General features: G+C 37.5%; 1 protein-coding gene across 2 annotated transcripts in view; it reads right to left on the bottom strand.

The window, feature by feature from the left end:
- The window catches only part of SYNPR (synaptoporin), a 342,443-nt gene that overhangs the window by 56,470 nt on the left and 258,477 nt on the right, over positions 1-27,496 (bottom strand). For both annotated transcript variants that reach the window (XM_032149416.2, XM_032149417.2), the window contains one exon: positions 1,895-2,093. In XM_032149416.2, coding sequence (XP_032005307.1) covers positions 1,895-2,093 — 199 coding nt within the window. The remainder of the gene's footprint in view (positions 1-1,894; positions 2,094-27,496) is intronic.

Here is a 27,496-nt window from a genome sequence, read left to right as displayed (position 1 = left end):
GAATTTGATAACCTGTCTCTGCAAAAAATATGATGAAACCTTGTCTCTGCAAAAAATGCAAAAACTAGCTGGGTGTGGTGGCATGCACCTGTTGTCCCAGCTACTTGGGAGGCTGAGGTGGGTGGATCATCTGAGCCTAGGAGGTGGAGTGAGCTGTGATTACGCCACTGCACGGCAGCCTGGGTGGTGGCATGAGACTCTGCCTCAATAAAATAAAACAAAAAGTAAAAATTTTATTGAAAATGTACAATTCTTAGATGAATAGGTAGTGTTACTCCATTTTGTATGGCTATAACACAATACCTGAGACTGCGTAATTTATAAAGAAAAGAAGTTTATTTAGCACATAGTCTACAGGCTGGGAAGTTCAAGATTGGACAGCCACATCTGGTGGCTTGTGGTGAGGGCCTTGTGCTGCGTCAACACATAGCAGAGAAATGAAAGAGGAACTGGGTATGTGGGAAAATGGATAGAAGACAAAAGAGGCTGACTCAATTTATAACAACCTGCTCTCACAAGAACTAATACAGTCTTATGAGAACTAATGCAGTCTCTCAAGAAAGACGTTAACTCATCTTAGTTATCTAACCAGCTTTAAAAAGCACTGCCTCCTAACACTGCCACATTGAAGACCAAGTTTCAACATGAGTTTTGGTGGGGGATAAACTGTATTCAAACCATAGCAGTTAATGTATAATTTTTTGATAAATATTATTTATTTATAGAATAGTACATGATTCAGCATAAATTTCATTTCCATTTTTCCTTTTTTAGATGTAAATGCTGAGAAAGCTTGCTTGCATAAATGAGAACAAATGGAGTTTTGTTATAGCAAAACCATTTATTAATTTCTTTTTGAGTTATATGTCCCATATCACATAGTAACGTGTCACCAAAAATTATTTTTTAATGATCAATCAATTGATAAGCATACTAGAATTTTTAATTTTATTGAAAGCCAAAAAATAGTAAACCTCCTTAGATCCAAAAAAGTATATTAGTCAGGCATCAGAATCACTTTTGTCAACACCAACACCAATATTTCAGTGGTCCCCTTTTCAGTGTCCCAAATGTTTTATGTTCTGTAAATGTACTGTGTAGTAAGACTTGAGTTGGTAAATAAGGATACTTTTCTTTTGTAAAATGGGAGTAGTTGATTAAGAAAGATGACCGTAAAATATTTTCAGATACAGGGCATTCTCAGGAAGATAGAGTTTGGGCAAATGCACATGTAAAAGGTGAAATTTAAAATTTATTTCCTTAAAATTATCTATGCCTAGGTACCCTCTTAGAGGTTTTGTGTCCCCCTAGGTGTATGTGTGTTTCTGTTTAGAAATGCTGGGCTATATTGATTTCACTCATATGAGTCCTTGGACCGTTGTACAAGGCAACAGAAAGTGAGGTGTAGGGTAAGGAATTGGTAGGAAAAAAACAGAGATAGATAGATATACAGAGATGAAGAACCCCATTTTCAAACCAAACAATTATTAATATATGCTCATCCTATAATATACTAAGGGAATAACATATTTCAAATAAGCACAGGTCACACTGTCTAAATAATAAGAAAAATGGTTGACTAACTCCACAATGCTGGAATTATAAATAAATCTACAGCAAACTTCACTGGTCTTTCTGAGATCTCATGAGATTTCTAATCATTTATTTCAGAGGGGTTTCTAGCAAGTTGGGTGATACTTTCCCAGCCCAGGAGCACAAGAGATTGACAGACATCATGTTTTTGTTGTGGCTTTGAGAGATTTGGATAAAAAAGAATGTGATTTCCTTTCAAACACCTACCCCGAGGGCTCAGGTAACTCCAAAGTCCTTCAAGCATTAGTAAAAGAAATTAGAAGGAAACGGAAAAAGTTATTTGAAAAAGAAAACCACTTACAATGAGTGGGCCCCGGTTGTTTTCCCGGTATTTGTTCTGGAAGAAAATGTAAACGACAGTGGCAGCCAAAGAGTAGAGGAAGGCGAAGACAGCAACAGTGACGAAGAACTCTGCTGAAGATGAGGAGTCACCAATCAATGCCAGCTTCTGCCGTTCCTTTCCCTCGCAGGTGGGCACCTCAAACGTCACCTGGTGCAACCTAAATTGCCAGATTTAAGGAGATATTCTTTAAATGCAATGGAGACAAAAATAGATGACTTGTGTCTACGTCTTCTAAAGCAAAATGGGATGTGATCTGGGAGTTTTAGTGCATGCCTATGTAACATATTCATTAAGAAATTTACAGACATTATAGCTAGAAATGTGGAAATCAATATTGCAGCTAATCATCATTCAACTGGTTATCATAACAGCTAGTCACCCTTAGGTAGAGGGGAGGAAGGAAGGGGAAAGGGAACCTGAAGTTGTGATAAATTAGACTAAGACATTCCCCTGCTGAGATTCTTCAGTGCTTCCTCTGTTTAACAGGGCTTGCCAGGCCTTACCTTGGTGCCCCTAACTGTATCTCCAGACTCCTCCCCTGCTGCTCTGTCCTCCATCACCCTGTTTCAGCTACATTGGCCTGCTTTCTGTTTCTCAGTTATGACAAACACGGTCCTATCTCCAGGTCTTGTTGTTGACTGTTCTCTCTTCCTAAGTCACTCTGCCCCCTGGCATTTCCCACGGCTGCCTCCTTGGCATTCAGGCATCAGCTCAACATCTCCTGAGAGATGAGAGCCTTTTCCTGCCATTCATCAAAAGGATCTCCTTTCCTTTAGGTATTTTCTATTACATCACTCTATTTAATGTCATTCATAGCACTCACTAGCAGATAAAGCTGTCTTGGTAATGAATTTGATTACTTTTTTTTTTCAGTCTCCACTGCCCACTCAACTGTGAATATCATTTCTCCATGATAGTGGGAATCTTGGTTTTCTTTTTCTCTGTGACCCCGAACACCTGACCTTTTTTAGGCACTGAGTAAATAGTACTTGGATAAATGAATGCACATTCTTGGTTCTGTAAGATGGCTGATAGATCGTAATTTGATTGAACTTTTATAACTTCTATTTTAGTGAGTAAACTCTATCAGGATAGCATCCAGGCTCAATAAATTACTGGATACCGACAAAATAAGATGCTTTGGGCAATACTTTCAGCCCAGTAAATAACACCTAAGGAAGATGTGTTATATCCAATATGGTAGCTCAGGGTGTGAACTGGAACTAAGTTGTGAACTATAATTTAATATAGAGGCCAAAATTTTTCTTCAGAAATGATAATTAGGGAGGCACTTGCAAAAAGATATGACTGAGGCTTATTTATGACAGTAAAGTGCCACTTGGAAAATTATCTATAAAAGTAACAGTGATGATAAAGCCATTCACGAACCTCATAAAGTCCAACTTATACTTAGGAAGTATTTTTCTTACTAAACAAAACTCAATCCCTTTAAAATGGATCTGTTAGAAGTCCTAGCCAGAGCACTCAGGCAAGTGAAAAAAATAAAAGGCATCCAAATAGGAAAAGAAGTCAAACTATCTCTCTTCACTGATGATATAATTTTCTGTCTAGAAAATTCTAAATAATCTGCCAAAAGCCTACTACAACTGATAAACAATTTGAGTAAGTTTTTGATATAAAATCAGGGTACAAAAATCAGTAGCATTTCTATATACCAATAATGTCCAGGCTGAGAGTCAAATCAAGAGCACAATCTCATTTACAATAGCCACAAAGAAAACAAAATACCTAGGAATGCAGCTAACCAAGGAGGTGAAAGATCTCTAAAAGGAGAACTATAAAACTCTGCTGAAAGAAATCAGAGATGACACAAATAAATGGAAATACTTTCCATGTTCACGGATTGGAAGAATCAGTATCACTAAAATAGCCCTATTGCCCAGAGCAACTTACAGATTAAATTCTATTCCTATCAAACTACCAATGTCATTCTTCACAGAATTAAAAAAAACTATTCTAAAATTCATATGGAACCCAAAAAAAAGAGCCTGAATAGCCAAAACAGTCTTAAGCAAAAGGAACAAAGCTGGAGACATCACAATACCCAATTTCAAACTATACCACAAGGCTAGAGCAACCAAAACAGCATGGTACTAGTACAAAACAGACACATAGACCAATGGAACAGAATAAAAAACTCAGAAATAAAACCATACACTTATAACCATCTGATCTTTGACAAGGCTGCCAAAAACAAGCAATGGAAAAAGAACTCCCTACTCAGTACATGGTGCTGGGATACATGGCTAGCCATACGAAGAAGAATGAAACTGGACCCTTACCTTTCAGCATATAAAAATATTAACTCAAGATGGATTACAGATTTAAATGTAAGACCTCAAACTCTTGGAAGAAAACCTAGGAAATGCCCTTCTCAGCATTGGCCTTGGCAAATAATTTTTGGCTAAGTCCCCAAAAGCAAATGCAACAAAAACAAAAATTGGTAAGTGGGACCTAATTAAACTGAAGAGTTTCTGCACCGGAAAAGAAACTATGAAAAGACCTACAGGATGGGAGAAAATATTCACAAATTATGTATCTGACAAAGGTCTAATATCCATAACCTATAAAGAACTTAAACATATCAACAAGCAAGAAACGAACAGCCCCCACTAAAAATGAGCAAAAGACATAGACACTTCTCAAAAACAGACATAGGGCTGGGCGTGGTGGCTCATGCCTGTAATCCCAGCACTTTGGGAGGCCAAGACTGGGTGGATCACCTGAGGTCGCGAGATTGAGACCAGCCTGACCAACATGGAGAAACCCCATCTCTACTAAAAATATAAAATTAGATGGGTGTGGTGGTGCATGCCTGTAATCCCAGCTACTGGGGAGGCCGAGGCAGGAGAATCACTTGAACCTAGGAGGCGGAGTTTGCAGTGAGCCAAGAAAGCGCAATTGCACTCCAGCCTGGGCAAGAAGAGCGAAACTCTGTCTCAAAAAAATAAAACAAACAAACAAGAAAGACATAGAAGTGGCCAAAAAAACATTAAACAATACTCATCTTCACTAATCATCAGAGAAATGCAAATCAAAACCATGATGAAATAACATCTCACACCAGTCAGGGTGGCTATTCTTAAAAAGTCAAAACCAACAGATGCTGACAAGACTGCAGAGAAAAGGGAACATTTAAGCACTTAGCCACCATGGAAAGCACTTTGGAGATTTCTCAAAGAACTTAAAACAGAGCTACTCTTTGACCCAGCAATCCCAGTACTGGGTATATACCCAAAGGAAAATAGATCATTATACCAAAAAGACCCATGCACTGGCATGTTCATGGTGATGCTACTCACAATAGCACAGACACAGAATCAACTTAGGTGCCCATCAATGGTTGATTACATAAAGAAAATGTGGTACATATACCCCATGGAATACCATGTAGCTATAAAAAAGAATGAAATTACATCATTTGCGGTAACATGAATGGAGTTGGAGGCCAAAATCCTAAGCAAACTAAGGCAGGGACAGAAAACCAAATATGCATGTTCTTGCTGATCAGTGGGAGCTAAACATGAAGCACACACAGACGTAAACATGGGAACAATAGACACTGTGGAGTACTAGAGTAGGGAGGGAAGAGGACATGGGTTGAAAAGCTACTTATTGGGTACTATGCTCACTGCCTGAGTGCAATATTCCCATGTAACACACCTGCACATGTACCCCCTTATCTAAAATAAAAGTTGAAATAGAAAAAAAAACCACCAGATTTGTTGTGCACATCATCTTCCAATTAAGATAATAATGTTAATAACACAATAATAGCAATTAACATATTGGGGCATTTCTTATGGGCCAGAAACTAAGGCTTAGAAAGATTAAGTAATTCATTCTAAGCCACATAGTTAGTAAATGTCAGTCCAGGGGTTTAAATCTGCATCAAACTCCAGAGCCTGATTTTTAAACTTCTACGTTGACTTGCTTATGTTAAATAATGAGGACATTAACTAAGATATACATATTTTTAAAGTGAAGCTCATGGACCACTGGCATTAGAATTACTAGGGACTATGTTAAAAATGTATATTCCTGGGCCCCATCTCAGATCTACTGAATTGAAACCTCTAGAGGTATGCCTCGCTCACAGCTAAAGCAGGAAAATCTAGTCCCCTTAAGTTCCTTATTTCTCAAGTCCATTTGTTTTTGCTTGTATATATTGCACTTTCCCACAAAAATCCTTTTTCTTAACTAACATAAATGTGTACAGCTCCAACAAAATTCAGGACAACAGAAGCATTCATTATGGTTATATCATAGAGCCCCTTTCCTATCCTTGCCAGTGATACTAGAATCTTCCTCAATAGTTTTGTCTGTAGAAATACTGAAAAATAAAATGGATTTAAAGGTAATCATCTCAATTATTCTGACACAGGTGATTTTCAGATAATGCACACTTTTTCTCATTATTTAAAAAGCGTGGCATTGACTTAATACACTTTCAACAACTTTACAGTTCACATAATAGCTAGATGCGGCCGGGTGCGGTGGCTCATGCCTGTAATCACAGCACTTTGGGAGGCTGAGGCAGGCAGAGGTCAGGAGTTCGAGACCAGCCTGACCGACATGGTGAGACCTTGTCTCTACTAAAAATATAAAAAAATTAGCCAGACGTGGTGGCGGGCACCTGTAATCCCAGCTACTTGGGAGGCTGAGGCAGGAGAATCACTTGAACCCGGGAGGCAGAGGTTTCAGTGAGCCGAGACCGGGCCTTTATACCCCAGCCTGGACAACAAGAGCCAAGCTCTGTCTCAAATAAATACATAAATAAATAGCTAGATGCTGGGGCTAGAGTGGGGAATAAAGAAGAGATGGAATGGTGCCTGTCCATGTTGAACTTAAAGTTTAGAGAGAAAAGATGGGTTTTCTGAGAGGAACCTGAGGCTAGTCTGAGGGTGGGGTAGCCAAGGTAAGATTCCCTATGGAAGTGACTTTTAGGCTGAAACTTTAAAGATAATAGGAATTACCCAGATCAAAAGTTAAGAAAGAAAGCACAATGAGATACTACTTCACATCCACTAGGGTGGCTATAAAAAGAAAGATTATAAGATTGGAATTATAAGTGTTGGTAAGGATGTAGACAAATTGGAACTTTCGTATGTTGCTGGGGAGAATGTAAAATGATGCAGCCACTTTGGAAAACAGTCTGGCAGTTTTTCAGGTAGTTAAATATAGAGTTATCATATGACTCCATTCCAGCAATTCCACTCCTAGATACATACCCAAGAGAAATGATAACATTTGTCTACACAAAATCTTGTACAAGAGTGTTCACAGCAGCATTATTTATAATAGCCAAACAGGAGAAACAACTGAAATGTCTATTAACTGATGAATGAATAAATAAGATGTAGTTTATTCATACAACAGAATATTATTTGTCAATAAAAATAAAGTACTGATACATGCTACAACATGGATAAGCCTTGAAAACATTATGCTCAGTGAAAGAAGCTAGTCACAAAAGACCACATACTCTGATTCCATTTCTATAAAATGTTTAGAATAGGTAAATCTATGGAGACAAAAAGCAGGTTAGTGTTTGCTTAGAAATGGGTGGAGGATGGGAGAATTGTACAGTTTAAATAGGCAAATTGTATGGTATGTGAATTATGTCCCAATAAAGCTTAGGAAACAGGAAAGAATATGCACCAAGCTCCTGCATAGGCAAAGGGCATAACACATGGGGGAATAAAATGTGGCTTGGAAAACTGGAAGATGGTGGGAAAGGGAATGGTGGTGCAGGATGGGGTGGAAAAGTAGCCGGGGGCTGCCATTGTGGGGCCTTGTTGTCCAGGTGGCCAAATTATAGATTTTGGCTTTAATCTTGAGACAAAGATTAGAAAGATCTTCTTAGAATAAACAGTATGTAAAACAAAAACACATGTCACCCGTTGCAATTATCTGCACTTGATAGTTTCCAGGTGCCAGGCTGCACCCCAGGATCGGCATGTCTCCAGTGCACTTTTTCCTTCAGCTGACATGCACAAACTAGGTCTGCAATCTTTGTGTGTGGTGGAGACAGTGGGGAGGGAGAGAATAAAATATTTTTAAAAATATGCAGTCAGCCAAATAACAATATTTTGCCCATTGCTGACTTAGCATGTTGACTTAAAGAAATTGTTAATTGTGCTTATCTGTATAAGACAAAAAAATTACTAAAAGATCTTATTAATACTGATGATGTATAGCTGGATATTTAGCCTACCAGCCATACTGGGTAAAATATATATACACACACACACACACACACACACACACACACACACAAAGACACGTGTATATACATATGTGTATATATGTGTGTATCTATGTATACACACACATATATGTAACTGTTGCTTAAAAGAGCTTATATATAAGAACTTTATAAGTTCTCATAAGCAAAAGGCATATATATGTATAAATACATACATATTTATATATTATATATAAGTTCTTTTAAGCAACAGTAATATATATGTATAAATTCGTATATTTTGTATTTTGGGGGGAAGTGTATAGTCAGCATGTGTTTTGTAGCTGTAATAACTTTGGAAGCAAATATTCATTCAGAATCTAAACAAGGAAAAACCTTTCTAAACAGAGCATGTCATTCGACAGAACCTGGATGCTGACGGGGCCACCTCTGATCTTGTGAGGAACTCGTCAGGGAGCAATTGCTGAAGCTGCAAAAGGTACCGAATTCAATTTGTTGATTTCAAATGTAAAATTCTCTTCATGGCTTGCCCGACCCAATCAAGAGGTAATTGAATTTCACTGGGTTTAACCGCATTGTGTCTATCAATGAAAGGCCTCCATTTTAGAGTGGTTTCTTTTAAAAAAATATGTACCAATGTTTAAATGGAGTCATTTAAAACATTTCACTGATGCTTCAATTAAGTTAAAGAAACTACTGAGTCCCCATAGTTTTTAGTTACGTTTGTAGGGTCTGGAGTAATATTAAATGCAACTATCCTTTCAGGAGACTGGAGCAAGACAAGTGGCATTGCTTTATTGATAGAAATATTTGTAATAACAACCACCAACATTTTTCAACCTAGTCATTGGGCTCGGTTCTTTACCTACTTGTGTCTCATTTAATGCTCATAACAACTCCCTTCAGTGGGTACGATTGCTATTACCATTTTACAGAGGAGGAAACTGAGGCTTGGAAAGGATAATGACCTTGCCTGAGGTCATGTGGCTAGAAGATGGCAGAGATGAGTCAGGAATGTAAGAAGAGTAGAAGGAGCCTACACTGGCAAGTACTGCACATGCCTGCCTCTCTGCTTTAAAAATTACAGCATCCTTAGATTTCCAGCTGAATATTTGTACGCAAATGACCCAAACCAGCTTTCCCGTGCCATCTCATCTAACGGTAGACTGATAGTCTGTACTGAATAGGATTCTAAACCAATGTTCATTCTGCTACCACCTTGAAGTATGTGAATTAGGCATTGTACAAGGTACCCAGCAGTGATAGAGTTGAATCCCTGTAGACTGACCGATAGAAAGCCATTAAAAACTTGCTAATTTCCAAATCTTGTCCTGGGTTATTCTAACATTTGCCTCAGAAACCAGTAAAGGGTAAATGAACCTGACTATGCCATGTTGTGAAATTGTGATAATTGTGGTGTGATTTTTTAATAGAAAGTGAGACATTAGGTGAAACGAAGCACAGATTTATCTTTAGGTACAACCACACTATTATGGTCATCTGATAATAAGACCTTTGATATTATTGACAAAACCTTTCACCGGGTGTGGAAGGAAACAGGACTAAAGCTCCTACCAATACATTTGGTGGTGGTTCAGTGCAAGACAGAAATGACATGTCCCAAGGGCAGTGATCCATCCCAGGAGCAGATGTGGGAAGGATTAAGGTGTTGGGGAGCAGGCTGCTGTCACTGAATTTCTGGTAGCTGGAATTCAAGATCAGAGGGCAATTGGCAAATTGTAGCGCTGAGTACGTTTTCTCTTTACCTGATTATTTTTCTTAGGCCCTGTTTCAATTCTGTTTACCAGTCGACAGGAACTTTAATCCTTTTGCTCCATTTTTATCCCTCTCTTCCCAGTAGGAAATATTGACACTTATCTGCTTTTAGATTGCCTTGTCTTTAGCTAGCCATATATGCGTGTGTATGTGTAATAAGTGTGTTTGTGTGTGCATTTACAGATATACACATACACTCTTACTCAGCTTATATGATTCGCAACATAAATCACTACAAAATCCTGAAAATTTATGTAGCACTTTCACACACTGCAACTCATTTTTCCCCCCAAGTAGCCCCCCCACATTATGCAGATAGGGAAGTTGGAGCTCAGCTATCTCAAAAGAATCACTAAAGATCACCTGTTTGCACGGAGTAGTGGAAAACTAAGCACTCAGGCTTTCTGATACCAGCTCTTAGATGTTTTACTTATGACCCAAATTTCATTTCCATGTTTTCCAAGCCACTGACTTCTCCATTATGCTCAAGTCATTCATTCATTCAGTAAAGATTTATTGAAATTCATGTGCCAGTCATTAGAAACAGATGGGGAGACAATGAACTATGGGGAATGAGAGTGCAGATTATCTGGAAGGTTGAAAAAGACAAATCCTTCTCTGTTACTTCCACTGGTTTTCTTACTGTACCCGAAGAATGGTATTTGGTGATGGTATTCAGAATGATGATGGTGATTTCACTTCTACTGCTAGATGCCAATCAATGATTGACATTTATTGAGCATATACTAGCCCAGGCACCATGCCAAATGTTTTCATCTATTATCTCACTGAAACATTCAAATTTGATCAAGTGGTTACTATTAAGTTATTGCATGTTAATTATAGGAGCAAGGAGACTTTTTGAAGTAGGGCCTTGAAATGGAGTCTGTGTGACCCCAAAGCTCTTGCTCTTAACCTCCCATACAAAAACAATGCAATGCTATCAATTGTTTGTATCAATCACATACTTGCTGACTTCTTGCACCATTGAGGGCTTTTCTAATGGCCTTCTAGCAACTGACTCTCCCTTGTTACTTTCAGTCCTTTCTCCATAGGACAGTTGTCATAGGATGAATATATGGGAACTGCGGTCATTGTTCCATTGCTCCACTGGCTTATGGGTGATTCCTAACTGGGCCTAAAAACTCACATTGATTGGAACAAGATTCTCCTTTACGCCACCAGCACCTCACAAGGCACATTATGCTGTCATCAAAATCTGGGGAGAGAGTCTGCCTTCCCAGAGTCTCAGGTTTAGGATCTATTTGGGGTAGAAAAGGCAGACAAATTCAAAGTGGGGATTGAGAACAGGCCTGGGAAATAGGCACGTCATGGTGAGAACTGAGAGAAGGCTCCAGCAATTGGACTCAGGTTGCTTAAGTTAAGAAAAAGTTTGATGTCTTCAGTTTGCAAAGGGGGAATAGAGAGAGTGGATCTGAATGTAAGACTTACTTGTGGAAGGTGACAAGGATCAATGTATCTAAGATACCTTTATTGAGAAAAAGGGCCATTACTAGAATTTATCCAAACAGAAATATAAATAGCAAACAGAAATATAAAACAATCTAGTAGACACATATTTTTCTAGGAGAACCTCAGAGATTCCAATGATGCTGTTTGTTTCCAGGAAGGTCAGTGGACATTGAGATGACTATACCTACATTCCCATATGCCAGACTCAAGAGATGAACTCCATATCTTCAGATAAATGGCATCTTCCAGGCAGCCAGAATCATTTTCCTAGACATTTCTTTCTTAACCTTGGTTGAATCAAAAACAGTTTCATCTCCAAGGCTTGCAACAACAGCATGCATGTGCTGAAAATGTTTTCTTTAAAAAGAAAAATCTAAGTGAAACACAAAGTGCTATACTTCTGCTTTTCAACATAACAGAGGTATTTCTTCTAATTTGGTTATGCATTAAGTGTCTTAAAGTTTATTGTCTCCATAGGAGGAACTTTTTTTTTCATAAGAGGAAGTTTTCATTACTTTTTGTCTCCTCCGCTTTACCATTGGAGACAATGATTTTTTTTTTTTTTTTTAATTATACTTCAGGGTTTTAGGGTATATGTGCACAATGTGCAGGTTTGTTACATATGTATCCATGTGCCATGTTGATTTCCTGCACCCATTAACTCGTCATTTAGCATTAGATGTATCTCCTAATGCTGTCCCTCCCCCCTTCCCCCCACCCCACAACAGTCCCCGGAGTGTGATGTTCCCCTTCCTGTGTCCATGAGTTCTCATTGTTCAATTCCCACCTATGAGTGAGAACATGCGGTGTTTGGTTTTTTGTCCTTGCGATAGTTTACTGAGAATGATGTTTTCCAGTTTCATCCATGTCCCTACAAAGGACACGAACTCATCATTTTTTATGGCTGCATAGTATTCCATGGTGTATATGTGCCACATTTTCTTAATCCAGTCTATCGTTGTTGGACATTTGGGTTGGTTCCAACTCTTTGCTATTGTGAATAGTGCCGCAATAAACATACGTGTGCATGTGTCTTTATAGCAGCATGATTTATAGTCCTTTGGGTATATACCCAGTAATGGGATGGCTGGGTCAAATGGTATTTCTAGTTCTAGATCCCTGAGGAATCGCCACACTGACTTCCACAATGGTTGAACTAGTTTACAGTCCCACCAACAGTGTAAAAGTGTTCCTATTTCTCCACATCCTCTCCAGCACCTGTTGTTTCCTGATTTTTTAATGATGGCCATTCTAACTGGTGTGAGATGGTATCTCACTGTGGTTTTGATTTGCATTTCTCTGATGGCCAGTGATGATGAGCATTTCTTCATGTGTTTTTTGGCTGCATAAATGTCTTCTTTTGAGAAGTGTCTGTTCATGTCCTCTGCCCACTTTTTGATGGGGTTGTTTGTTTTTTTCTTGTAAATTTGTTTGAGTTCATTGTAGATTCTGGATATTAGCCCTTTGTCAGATGAGTAGGTTGCAAAAATTTTCTCCCATTCTGTAGGTTGCCTGTTCACTCTGATGGTAGTTTCTATTTTAAAGAGGGTAATAATAAATATCGAGCACAGGGAGTGAGCTAGACACTGGAAGATGCAATCAAGATTACTGCAAACAATACTCTTTTCTACACTAATAATTGTACTCAGACATGTGAAGATAAGGCTGGAAAATTACAGTTCCCCCCTCACCCCCAGCATGTAGCTCCCATTTCCATGTGCCAGAAAGGTATTTATCCAACTTATTGAAAGTGTATTGTGCTTTTAAGAAGGATCTTTTCAAATTTCACTCCTCCCTACAGTTCGGATTTACACAGATAGACATTTCAACATGAAACTGTGGACTCTAAGGTGATTAAAAAGGGATGGTTTGCAAAGGGCAAAGTATGATCTGGAGTAAAAGGGAAGTAAAACTCTATGAAACCCTTACAGTGACTTGCAAAGAGGCATTGATTTATTAATTTTGGCTCTTCAAATAGAATTTGAGTAATAGAGAACTCAGACTGCCTCTCCGTTGTCAAATTAAAATAGATATTGAGGTCGTTATCTGTATATTTCAGGGAAAATCGTTTCTTCTCTGGTTTGCTTTCCCTGAGCTGTGGTACTCTACCCAAGTGAATTGTGAAACAAAAACAGTCCTAGAGTGGATTTTAAAAAAGTTTGAATGACCAGTTGACAACGGCTTATTCATCTATTTCATTTGGTTAGTATAGAAATGTATCAGGAATAAATAATTTAAAGTCTTTGATTAAAAGATATTTATAACATTTAGAAACATACATGTAACATAGAGGAAGGTGGCAGAAATCTGACCTTTTGTTGAGAATTTAGGTCAAATTGATTGTAATCATTAATTCAGTCAAAACGTGCTATTTATAAAAATTCAACCAATACAGGAATGTTTACAGGAGGAAAAGGTAAGGTTCTTCGTAATTTAATCTCCAATATTAACAACTGAAAACACTGAAATTAAACACAATCTTTAATATACTGTTTACTACCTAATAATATGACCTGTACATACCTTACTTTTTCAAGGAGGATCTGCTTTATTTTTTTTAACAGTCATATAATATATGTACAGGACCATGAATTATCATATTGTACTGTTCTGTATGTTAGATAGTGAAGGTTCTATAATAATTTTCTCCCATCCAAGTACTAACCAGACCTGACCCTGTTTAGCTTTTGAGATCAGGACGTGTTCAGGGTGGTATGGCTGTAGACTATAATAATTTTCTAAATAGCCTCACACTAGTGGACATTTTGAATTTATATACTCTGGGTCATGTTACATAACTTTTGTTAGATTCTTATTAGGTTTCTTAATTCCCAAAATGTTAAGATTTACTAAACCCCATCACTTTGGTGACCTAGTGCTGAAAATCGAAATAAGAGCTGGGTTCTAAAAGTTTCATTAAGACTATTTTACATTTTATCCAACATGATAAAACCTGTTGACAATTCCTCCCCCTACCCATTACATACCTCATCTAGTCTCACACCCAGGGGCAACACAGTAACGAATGTTCAAGTATTAGTCCCAGCAATGAAATGTTATTTCCAACACCCTTTCACTTCTATTTGTCTCCATTTTGTGTCCAATGGAACATTACCCTTTTACATGTTTTTTTTTTTTTTTTCCTAAATCAAAGGCAATATAAGGCATCTCTGTCAATATTCAGCTATTTGACCTTGGACGAGTCTCATGTGTTTCTGAGCTTCAGATTTCTCATCTGCAACATGGAAGAAATAAAAGCACCATATTCATAGGATTTTGTGTGTGTGTGTGTGTGTGTGTGTGTGTGTGAGGTTTGAATGAGATAATGGAGTATATTGTACTTGTCATGGTGCGTAAATGTAATTGACAATTACATGTGCTATAATATGTGAACTGTAAGGAGCTTCAAAAGTTCACAATTAAAGGTGTAAGTCTGATTACTGAAGTTGATTTAAAAAATCCAAACTCTTTTAGAAAGTAGCTTTTAAAGAACTGGAAACAGGCATATTCTATTACTATACAGTTCTGTCAAAAAGTCCCCCGATCAAGCAGTTATTTGGTCATTTTCTGTTATTGCTTACTGTCATTTCATTATTTATGTAATAACTGGCTTCACTAAATGCTTAGGGTAGGCAACTTAACAGAACTCTTGCTGGGTAGGAAATTCAATATATATGCCAGATTATGATGAAATAAATAGTAATCGCTTATGCATGTAGAACAAAATACAACCTCCTTTAAACCACTGAAAAGGTATTATCCTGTCAAGAGGCTTTGGAATTGTAAATTTCCAATTCTTTAGTTATTAATATCACCATAAATAAACAAATCCTTTTTGAAAAAATGTCTAAGACACAAGAAAACATTTACATTTTATTTAACTAGGAACAGTTTGTTAAATGTATTTATCAGCTGGGGATAGGAAAAGTACCCTTTATCGTCAGCACATATAATGTCACCCATGTCTCCATTGCTTTGCAGGTGACTGGGAGATTAATCACACAATTTTCAAGCTGCATTTGTAACATGACATGTAAGAATTCGTTTTCCACACAGCAACCAGATATCTTTTAAAAGCATAAATTAGAGCATGCCACTCCTTTGTGTAAAACTCCTCTCCAACAGTTTCCTCTTGCACTGAGTCATATTCAAACCCCTTAACATGGCCTACAAAGATGGACATCACCTGGATCATAGCCATTTGTTTGCTACCATCAGGCTCGCTTGCTTCTTTCTCTTACTAGAATACCGCCCCACCCACCCACCTTATTCCCAAGGTCTTTGGATTAACCTCCAGATTGTCCATGGCCACCTACATAAGTGAAGGTGATGTTTAGTGAAGTAAATTCTAGAGAGTGAAGAGCAATAAATCAAGTACAGTGTCTAGGGCATTGAGGAAGGGTAGGGGACGAGGGCTACTTCCTGCTTATCCAAGCCAGTGTCCTGAACTTCTTTCTCCAGATAAATTACCCCAATTTGGACACTTTTTCAAAGAAATGCAGTTTTATACAAAGTCTAGCAAGGGTTTGATTGGAAAGACTGGACTTTTTAATGAGGTCAGTGACACTAATCTAGTCACAGAAGGGTCAAAAAAGTCTTTATAAAAGAAAATGGTATTTAATTATTGGAAAGGACTCAAAAACAAAAACAAAGTAACCAAAACAGCAAGCAACTCCTTTCACTGACAGATTAAGATCTATCTTCTACTGATACATTTCCTCTTGATTAACAGAATATTTAAATAGAACAGAAGCTAAATTAAAATTCCTCTCCTGATGATTAAAAATCGACGTCTAAATCATGTGACTATATGCTACAAATAAGCCTTACAAGTAATTTAATATTCAATAATTTGGTTTGGCTTCCTAGAAATTCTTAATGCTTCTGACAACTCCAAATCAGAGATCCTCAAACTCTAGTTGGGAATGTCTAAAACTCTTTCAAGGGATCCATTAGATCAAAATCATTTTCGTGATAACACTAAGATGTCGTTTGTCATTTTCACTCTCACTTTCTCACAAGTGTATGGTAGTTTTACAGAAGCTGTATGATGTAAGAAGCAGCTATTATTCTGACAGTTCATGGAATGTGCATTTGCATATTTCTGTATTTTATAAATTTATTAGTTATGATTTCTAATGTGATAAATATCTATGGATATAATCTACAAAAATAAAAAGCTCTTTGTGGTCCTCAATCATTTAAAAAATGTGGAGGGGTCTTGAGACTTCACATCTGAGAACTGCTGATCTAGATGATAAATTTTGACTTCCCTCAAATTATCTCATTTTACTTACGCCTGCTTTTGGTAATTCAGGTAATATGGGATGGATGGCCTGATTTACCATTTCATACAGGTATTTCTTTTCACTTAGCAGGTATTTACTGAGTATCTACTATATGCAAGTCATCACACTAAGCAGTAGTTTTTATTGGCATCATCTTTCTTTTTTTTTTTTTTTTTTTGAGACGGAGTCTCGCTCTGTCGCCCAGGCTGGAGTGCAGTGGCGCAATCTCGGCTCACTATTGTCATCATCTTTCAAAGAGTATATGGCAGGTGCTCTCTGTCCTCAGTGAGTACTGAATAAAATGCTCTTTTATCCAAACTGAAACTGCCTAGATATTCTCTATTCAACTGATTGTCCATGCCTGACTCAGAGAGGAGCCCTCTCTATCTTAAGTTATAAATGCTCCTTGGTCTTTGACCATTTTACTTCTCCAGATTTCTCAGGCTGGAGGTAGGAAAATAGAGGTCAGACTTAGCCTACTGGGGTGATTACCCAGTATAAACATTACCTCTCCATCCTTTATCTCATTCCTAAAGGGGAGTCAGAGACTGAGGCTTAATATGGGGAATTTACAACATGAAATTTGCAAGCAGTGTTACTTATCTTAGTATCTCCCATGAAGGGGCATCTGATGTTTTTGCTTACCTGCATGTATTATTTATTTTCTGAACAGTTTCTTGCTTTTCAGGTTTGAAACTTAGAACTAGATCTGATCAATTATCATGTTTTATCCACTGGGCTTGAGGATCTAAGGCATGTAAACTCAATTCTATGCCAAAATAATAAGGCCAATACAGAAGAAAACATGGGGATAAAGAGAGAGAAAGAGATTCTAGTTTCTTATTGTGTCTCTAGCACCTAGCACAGTGGCTGGCACATTTGGTGCTCAAAATTTTTATTGATTCAGTTGACTTTCACCTAGCTTCTTTATGAGTGACTGGAGCACCTCAGATAAAACAATGGCTCATATAACTTTTATATTGAATAAGCATCAGCTGTAGAAATACCCACTGGCACCTCAAAGTTTGATAAAATCCATTTCTTCTCTGTCTTTCCTCTCTTTTTGCTGCTACTTTGTACCACTATTTTTAGCTTGTTATTTTTATCCCAAGTGCCCTCTTGAGAAGACAGTTGTTTTATATCAGGACACTGGATATTGCATGATTGAAAAGCATTCTTTTCTGAAATTAATTTTAGTTTTGCTTTTTCTATGTTTAGCTTCCCTGGGCTCCTAAACTTGTGAAGGAAATTTCACATGTGGGCAGCCTATGCCAATATTCATAGTCTGGATTTCAAGCCAAGGAACATAAACTAATGAAGACTGAGTGAGTGAGTGGGAAGGGAAATAATTTTATAAAAGGAGGATTATATTAGCAGGATTTAGTACTCACTAGATTGGCCCCTTTAATGATTGAAGAAAAAATTCACCCTAAGTTAAAATTTCCATCTTAAATCTATGTAATTATTCCAGAACTCCCCCTACTATTCAGTGGGTCTGGTGGCCTGTGATAACTCAGGTCAATAGAAAGAACTGGTGCATTTTGCTGTCCCGCAGAATGACTAAGGCCAATAGATTGTAATTCTGAACCTGTGGTTGGTTGAGTCTCATAGGAAGCCATGTTCAAAAAATAAAATTTGGTTACCTAATCAAACTCCCTTCTGCCATATGCAATTAGAGGAATGTCTTCTGAGAAATTCGAGGTAAGATGTGTCTCTTGTTTATTGTCAAGACTGAGTCCAAGAGGTAAAAAAAAAAAAAAAAAAAAAGAATTGGCAGTACACTGGCTGTCCCTTCCTTAATTCCTTAAAGCTGCCTGCCTCTGCTTGGTTTTATGCTTTCTCTCTTTTGGGGGCAAAATGGAAGTCTGACATTCGCAACTTACCAGCTCAGTAGCCCTGACTAGCAGAGGCCATCGCTCTCCCAGCTCCAAGAGAAAAACTTCAAATTAGGTCACATGTTCGTCTCAAAAACAATCACCAAGGCCAGAGAAATAGATGTACTAATTGGCCAGGCTGCAGTCACGTGTGTGTGTGTGTAGGGGTGATAGGAGGTGAAATTTCACATGAACCTCACTGAATGGGTTCTTCATTAAAAAGAAGAGTTCAATACTAAAAAACAGAAAGAACACATGTCTTCTGTATGTGTCTCTCCTCTAGCAAATCATGTCTGGGTCTTTTAAAAAAATCTTGCCAAGTATGAAGTAGATGCCCAATACATATTTGTCTAGTGAACATACAGTTATACACGGTATTGTATATGCCTTACTGCATAGCAAGGGCCAACTCTGTGTATGTCCTGATGTGGACATTTTATTGAATTCATGCCCATTATGTTACAACCATTTCCATCTCTCTCTTTTTCCTTCCTTGACATACAGAGGCTCGTTTCTTTTTGTGCATGTCTCCACTTTGTCCATCTCAAAGTACTACTCAAGTATATTTCCTCCACGAAGCCTTCCCTGAGGACTGTATGATTCATTATTTTCCCCAACTTTGAGGACCTTGTTTTCTGCACCTTGCCCATTCAGTAGTAAAGTGTTGCTTAGACCATGGCCCTATGGTCAGACTACTTGTTAAAATCTCCACCACTTCCTCGCTGTGTCACCTGAGCTAATTTCTTAACTTCTTTGTCTATAGAAGATGATAATAACATGACCTACTTCATAAGGAATAAATAATAGGGTGTCTGTAAAAAGCTTAGCACCATGCCTAGCACACAGTAAGTGTTTAATAAATACTATTATTATAACTGATGAAATAAATAGCTGTACTCCTCTAGCAGACACACGTGGTAGCTCCTGTAGATGTTGATATGCCTCCTACATTAAGCTCTTTTTTCTGTTTGAGGGCCTTCCTCTACCCAGGCAAATTTACTATGCTGCAAGCAAGCACAACTGGAAGTGTGGGAGAGTTAACATTTTTGGATTCAGCCCTAAAACACTGGAGGGTGGAAGTCAGTGGGTAAATGGCCCAGCCTCTCTACACTCTGTCTGGGGATTCTTGGGTGTGTTCCATACAGTTTCTCAGAGGATCCCAGCAGGACTGAGCCCCAGTTGCCCACAGTGATAACCTGCTCATTAATGCAAACTTTACTGGCTTGCTCCCTTCTCTGTCTCGCTTACCCCATGTCTTTCTTGTGCTTTCTGAAATCACCTCCTATATAGGCTCCTTGTGCCTAGGTCTTTGTTTTAAGGTCTGCCTTAGGGAAACCCAAATTAAGATAGCTCAGAGCAGTTTCCATTTTTAAAGTTGTTACTCAGGATATTTTCACTGTGGACAAGGACCATACCCTTCTTTTGTGGCTCTGTATTGCTTGGTATGTTTTGAGGATCTACATTCAATAACTACTTGCTGAATAACTGATGTTTTGAGGACATTTTTAGTATTTAGATACCAGAGAAGGAAGTTCTGTGATATGTCTGATGAGATTAATTTTCTATTTGCATTCCTGTTAGGTTCAAGTTTGGGACACACATGCATAAAAGCCTGAACTTCCTTTGGAAACTCGAGCCCAGGAACTAAAACTTGTGAAAATGCACCAAAAATTGGGTTTATTTATAAAAATAACTTCACACCTCCCTTCATGGATTCTACTTTGTTGTGGAATCACCCATCTATTGAGTGACTAATACTAACACACACAGATGCCAAAATATAAACTGTAAGCCACAAAGTTGTATATTTTTTTCAGTGATGCAAAAACTTCAAACTGAAACTGAAACAACAGATGTCCTGGTGCAGAGGTGAAAGCAGAAGAAGGGAAGAGAGAAAGGGCCTTTGCTTTCCTGAAACTAAACAAATGATGAGAGCATCTCAGGAATCTAGTTAAGTGAGGCTTATTTCTTCTGAATATAGTTAGCTAGGCTCCTGTTTGTTTTTATCATTCCCAGGGATGATTTGGTTACTATAGACTATACAAACAATAAAATCATATTTAAAAAAGTAAGACATAGAAAGATATATTAATAATGTGTGAGATTCATATTGAAGATTATATCAGTTAGCTATTGCCATGATAATGCAGTGTAATTAAACCTCCAAACTCAGTGGTTCAAAACCACCACCATCTATTCTTGCTCTTATGCTTATGGGTTGGTTGAAGTGGCTCTGCTTCATGCATGTTCATTCTAGGACTCAGGATGAAGGGGATCCCTCCACGGGGAGGAAGCCTTCTCTTGCTGATGGTGGGGGTACAGGATGGCAAGCAGAAACATGCAATGCTTATTGAGGCCTCATGTGGGAAATGACATCCTATCACTTCTGCCCACTTTCTATTAATCAAAACAAGTCACCTACCAAGCCCAAAATCAATGGGGCAGATAAATATACTGTTTCTATGAGATCATGGCAAAGGTGGCTTTGCAAAATACTAGTTGGAGGAAGGGGAGGAAGAATTGTGACCAACAGTTCTGGCTCCACAGGGAATAATATTAATTATCATTAACTGCTGTGTAATGTTCACTATGCCCCAGCGCTTTGGCCTCCTTCCATTCACGAAACGTATTCTCACCATTCCACTAATTATTCTCTCTGCTTGGAATTATTTTCCCACATATCTCTTCTGCTATAATGTAGGCTCTGTGAAGGCATTTGTTCCCGGTTTGTTTTGTTTACTTATAGTGGTTTCTTATCTCTAGGATGCCATCAGCTGCTTAAATATTTGGATTAGTGCATCAAAAAAGCCTCTCGATCAAATGTCATTGTAAATTATTAATCTTTTTTGTCTATGTGATAATCCCGTTCAAATGTTGCAAACCACAGTGTGCTTAAGTGGTAGGGCAAGGAAATATTGTTTTGGAAAGACAGCAATCTGGGTTAAATTTATCCACCAGAGGTTGTATGTCCTATGGCAATACATTCATGATTCAACTCTTAAATTTCTCAGGTTTATTGACGACCAAGGGTAGATGTTCCAAAGAAAAGTTTTAGGATCCTGTAATCTAGATGGTTAGTCGTACAAGAATATTCCACAGAGCAAGAAGAATTTCTTGTTCTTCTTAGGAAGCTCAGCTTACCCTGGGTTGCTTGAGGACTGACTTAAAAGCTCACATTTAGAAGGCAAATACTTATTCATTGTAGCATGGATTTCCAAAGGTAATTTGAATTCAACAGACGAAAGTATTTAAGGCTGAACTCTAAGACACTTTCTGTGATTAGAATATATCCTGGCATCATAGAATCTTTCAACCAGAAGATACTCTTTTATTCATTTTTCTGCCTTTAAGCATTCATTCATTCATTCACTCATTCATTTCTTCAGTAAACATTTCTAACTGCCACCAGGTGCCAGGCACTGTGCCAGACCTTATAACACAAAGACAGATGCTTCAAGAAGCTTATACATCAATGAAAGACCGACACATAAACAGAAGATTACCATAGAGTATGATTTGTGCCAGAATAAAGATGTGTGTATGGTTCAGCTGGACCTTCAGATAAATGCAGTTCAATGTTGAACTAAAGATTAGAGAGATCTAGTAAAGATAAAATCTGAGCCAACTCATGAAGGAAGAATAAGAAATTTGCAGGGCGGGAAAGGGGTTGAAGTGAGATGGGAAAGTGGGTAGAAGTTTGTAGACAAAGGGTAGAGTGTGTACATAGTTATAAAAGAGTCTGAAAATGGCAAGTTTGGGGAGGTACAAGTCATTTTACAAGTTTACCATCTCAGAGAAAGGATGACTGACCCTGATTTTTTTTTAAGTAACAGCTTTATGGAGATATAATTAACATATCAGTCACCCTTTTAAAGTGCACGTTTCAGTGAGCTATCATATATTCATAGTTTAATGTATTCACAGAGTTTTAGTATATTTACAGAGTAACCTACATACTATCTAATTTCAGAACATTTTCATTTCCCCAAAAAGAAGCCTCATACCTATTAGCAGTCGCATCCCATTCATTCATCCCTCAGCCCTGGAAACTCTAATCTACTTTGTTTCTATGTATTTGCATATTCTGAAAATTTTATAGAAATGGACTGGCATATTGTACTTAGCATGACGTTTTGAAGGTTTATCCACGTTGTTGCATGTATCAGTACTTTGTTCCTTTTATATTGCTAAATAATATTCCATTGTATAGATACATCACCTTTAAAAAATTCATTCATCAATTGGTAGATATTTGAGTTGTTTCCATTTTGAGCTATTATAAATAAAGCTGCTAGGAACATTCACATACAGGTTTTTGTGTGGACATATATTTTCACTTCTCATAGGTGATATACTTAGGAGTGGAATTGTTAGATCATACAGTTTAGTGGTAACATAATCATATGTTTAACATTTGGAGGAACTGCCAAACTGTTTTCCAAAGTGGTTTTAGAATTTTACAATCCTACTAGCAATGTAAGAGAAATTCAGTTTTTCCACAGCCTTGTCAATACTTGTTATTGTCTGTCTTTTTTATTTTAACCATCTCACGGAGGCTGAAATAGTACCTACTTGTAGTTTTGATTTGCATTTCCCTAATGAGTAATAATGTTGAGCACCTTTTAATGTGCTTTTTAGCTATTTGTATATCTTCTTGGATGAATGTCTACTCAAATCCTTTGCCCATTTTAAAACTGGTTGTCTTTTTATTGTTAAGTTATAAGAATTCTTCATATATTCTGGATGTAAGTTCCTTTTTGGATTTGTTATTTGCATAATTTGTCTTCCATTCTGTAGATGGTTTATTCACTTTCTTGATGAATTACTTTGTAAAAGGTTTTTTATTCCTTAAATTTTTAAAATTTTTATTTTATTTTTTGTAGAGATGAGGGTTTCCCTATGTTGAGCAGGCTGGTCTCGAATTTTTGGCCTCAAGTGATTCTCCCATCTCAGCCTCCCAAAATGCTGGGGTTACAGGCATGAACTACTGCACCTGGCTGATAAGAGTCCTTTAAAATACAAATGTTTTTAAAATTTGTGATGAAATACAGTTTATCCATTTTTTTTGTGGCTGTCTATACCTTCGATATCCTATCTAAGAAACGATCGCCTAGCCCAAGGTCATAAAAATTTACTCCTATATTTTCTTCTAAGTGTTTTGTAGTTTTAGCTCTTACATTGTCTATGTTCCATTATGAGTTAATTTTTGTAAATGGTATGAGGTAGGGCTCCAACTTCATTTTTTTTCATGTGGATATTCAGTTGTCTGAGCACCTTTTGTTGAAAAGACTATTTTTTTCTCCATTAATATGCCTTGTACTCTTATCAAAAATCATTTGATTATAAGTGTAAAGTTTTATTTATGGACTACCAATTCTTCTCCATTGGTCTATATGTCTATCCTTATGCCAATACTATGCTGTCTTGATTACCTAGATTTTAGTTAATGTTAGAGAAATACATTCCACCATCTCTATTAATAAGCTGTTCCGGAGCAAATAGACACAAGGGTAAAAAATATTAATCAGTTCTTTTTTCCTCTGTATTTAGTCCTACTAAAACAACTGACAATCATTTTCAGAGTCAGTAGAAGGAATCACAGGTTATTATAGTCTATATCAAAATGGCTTTTATGCTGATGATCTTTTTTCCTATCCACAAAAAATTTCTTGGAAGTCATATTTTTAGTATCACAATATATATTCCTGCCTTTAATATATATTTATTGAGGAATTGTTCTTTGTAAGGATAAGTAATTTAAGTACTTCAGAAAATAATTACTAAAGTAATTAACTACATCTGTAATTGTATGTGTGCATGTATGCAGAGTGTATTTATTTTCCATGCAATTATTTTCTTTACTTTAGTTCTGCTACTTATCAGCCATGGAAACATAGGCAAGTTACTTAATTTGTTTGATCCTTAGTTTCCTAATACTGACAGTAACTACTGTCATTGGGTTCTGACATGATTGGCTGTTTGTCTCCTCCACTTTCATATTGTAATTTGATACCCAATGTGGCAATGTTGGGAGGTGAGCCTGGTGGAAGGTGCTGGGGTTATGGGGGTGGATCCCTTATGAATAGTTTACTCGTTTTCTCACCCTGGGGAGAGAGGGGATGAGTGAGTTTTCACTCTATTATTTCCCATGAGAGCAGGTTGTTAAAAAGAGCCTGACATTCCCCAACTTTTGCGTGCTCTCTCACCACATGACCTCATCATACACAGTGGTACCCTTCTGCTTTCAACTGTGAGCTGGAGCAGTCTGAGGCCCTTACCAGATGCAAATGTCCAATCTTGCATTTTCTAGCCACTAGAATTGTAAGCCAAATAAAGCTCTTTTCTTTATAGACTACTCAGTCTCAGCTATTCTGTTACAGCAACACTAACTGGACTGACAGGTTCTTATAAATTTTACATGAGAAATGTACATAACGGTCTTAGCAGAGTATCTAATACACAGAAGCACTTAAAAACCTTAAATGATTAGCATTAGTAAGAGAGGTACAATAAATATCTGCTGACAAATGTCACTTTCATGTGTTATTTATTAAAGTGAGATACTGCAAATGAGAAAAAATGTAATTTCTAGAACTTCTACAATTTCACTAAACAAACCCAGTTTATTCATTTTTCCTTCTAGCTATAACTTGGTTCTGTACCCACCTGAGAAAGCACAAAAGTGTTGACAGAAATTCAATTACCTTAATGTTCTCATCAATTCCAGTTTCAGATTTAGCCATTATTTGATGACTTCTTCCAGGGTTTATTTGGTCTTTTTTTTTCTGTTAGAAAACATAGCTTTCTAAGCAATTTAACAAGGCAATAAAGCCCCGACATACATGAGCAACATCAATGGTGGACAAGCTATTTGATAGTATTTGTCTAAATGTGTTGTTCTTGAACTTCAAGTCGGATCTATTTAAATACAAGTTTTCTAGGGTCTCATATTTCTTACTAGCTATAAGAGTGCTCTGGTCCTTACAGTAGTTTTCTAATTTGGATATTTTCCAAGGGAATACTGTCATCGACAGTAGCAACATTATCAGTGCTTTGGTTGCCAAAACACTCAATCTCTCTTCTTTTGTTAATGGCACCTTGATTTCCTTTTGGGAAATAACATCTCTTGGAGAGACTGCATTTCTTTTACGGAAGGGTCTATTCGATAGCCAAGGGATGGGCATATGACCAAACTCAGACCAACAAGGCTCTTTTTCTAGATTTTGAACCCTGAATAGCATGGCCGTTTGAGTTGAATCATGCCTATAACAACGCATGAGTTGAACTACAAATTGAAGCCATTTGTTAGTTTCCACTGTACATGTGCCTTGAGCTGCTTTGTTTCCTGTATGTTTTGGAGGCCAGTTTTCAGCCTTCCCTTTCATTATGTGAATGTCTTCACGTGTTTACAATAAATCCCTTCTCTGCTTTTATTACCCCAAAGTAATTTCTGTTACTTGTAACCTTAGGACTCTTGGTGATACAAAACTTATCTCTATCCCTGACAATTCTCAGAATCTTTAAAACAAAAAGGACTAATTAAAATGAGTTTTCCATATGCACATTTTTGTTGCTTCTTTAATCTCCCAAAAGGCTCACTCCTAAATTCCCTTGAAATTCTTCTCTTCCTTCTAAATTCCAGAATCTCTTAAGTATTCCAGAACTCTCTTCCAAGGGATTTGATTGAGACCTTGTGTAAGAGGAGATAGTGACATTTGATAATGATAGAGGTAAACATTAAATTCTTCTTTCATTTCCATCCTTCAGTTCTTCAATAAATGTCTATTAAGGGCATACCATACCCTGTCCCAGATGCTAGAAACACAAAAACCACTAGGACAGAGTCTTGTTCCTTAAAGAACCTGCAGTCTAGTAAGGGAGATAAGATCACAGAAATAACGGTAATGCCAGAGAGACTGTGCTGAGTGCTATAATTGTGGTATAGGTCAAGTGCAATGGGAACACAGAGGCAAGAGATTAATTCAATGCTGGAAGGACTGGGGAAGATTTCAGGGGAGGAGATAAAACTTCAAGTGGACTAATCTTCCTATAAGTACCCAGTGACCAATTATCTCCAGGAAATGGAGTTTGCAAAATTAATCCTGACCTGTAGAGGATAGTTTAATTTTATCTTAGCATGGCGTATTACAGTTTCATTGGGCAATGGACTAAATTGCTTAGGACAAACCTGAGGACATAAGGATGTAAAACCTTGCAGGTCTGTGCGTAAGCGTCTGGGACCTATTGTTTGCGTCTTATGGACGTCAGTGGGATTTAGCAACAACTGACCATGGCCTGGATTGGGGCCAGTGTGTTTCTTAGCAGTCTTTAAATCTGGTTTAAAATTAACTACCTGCTTAAACAAGCTGCTTGGGCTTATTTTCTCTAAAAGGAGACAATAGCAAGGACAGAAGCCTGCAGCTTGTTCTCAGCTGCCTTGAAAACAGATACTCATTTTATGTTCTTTTATTTCCACACCATCCCTTCTCCTGCCCACACAGTGCAGCCAACTTTCATCTTTATTTTAGCACAGAAAGGATGCTCTGAATTAATCTGGGATAGACAATCAGTCTGACAGAGTGAGCTTGAAAAACTTATTATTGCTCATGGCAATACTTGCAGGGGTTTAGTGTGAAATGCTTCTTTCATGCTGATAACCTCTAAGACATTAGGAAGGAGTGTTATTTGGAACATAAAATGTCATGTAGCTAGGTGACAATGCCTTCACTATGGAGCCAGGGAACATATGATTGAAGGAGGGAAAGCCACTTAATTTTTGAAAGTTCCAGTTTTTCAAAGAGGATGGTTTAATTTGATAGAATAATTTGCCAATGCTCCTTTCCATTTGACTACAAAATTCACATGATGGACAGTGTTTACATTCGTCTTCTATTGAGCAAGAACAAAGGGAAAGAATGGA

Source organism: Hylobates moloch, unplaced genomic scaffold (genome assembly GCF_009828535.3).
Source record: "Hylobates moloch isolate HMO894 unplaced genomic scaffold, HMol_V3 SCAFFOLD_4, whole genome shotgun sequence".
In the NCBI taxonomy this organism is placed as follows: Eukaryota; Metazoa; Chordata; class Mammalia; order Primates; family Hylobatidae; genus Hylobates; species Hylobates moloch.
This window is presented reverse-complemented; position numbering and strand designations above follow the sequence as displayed.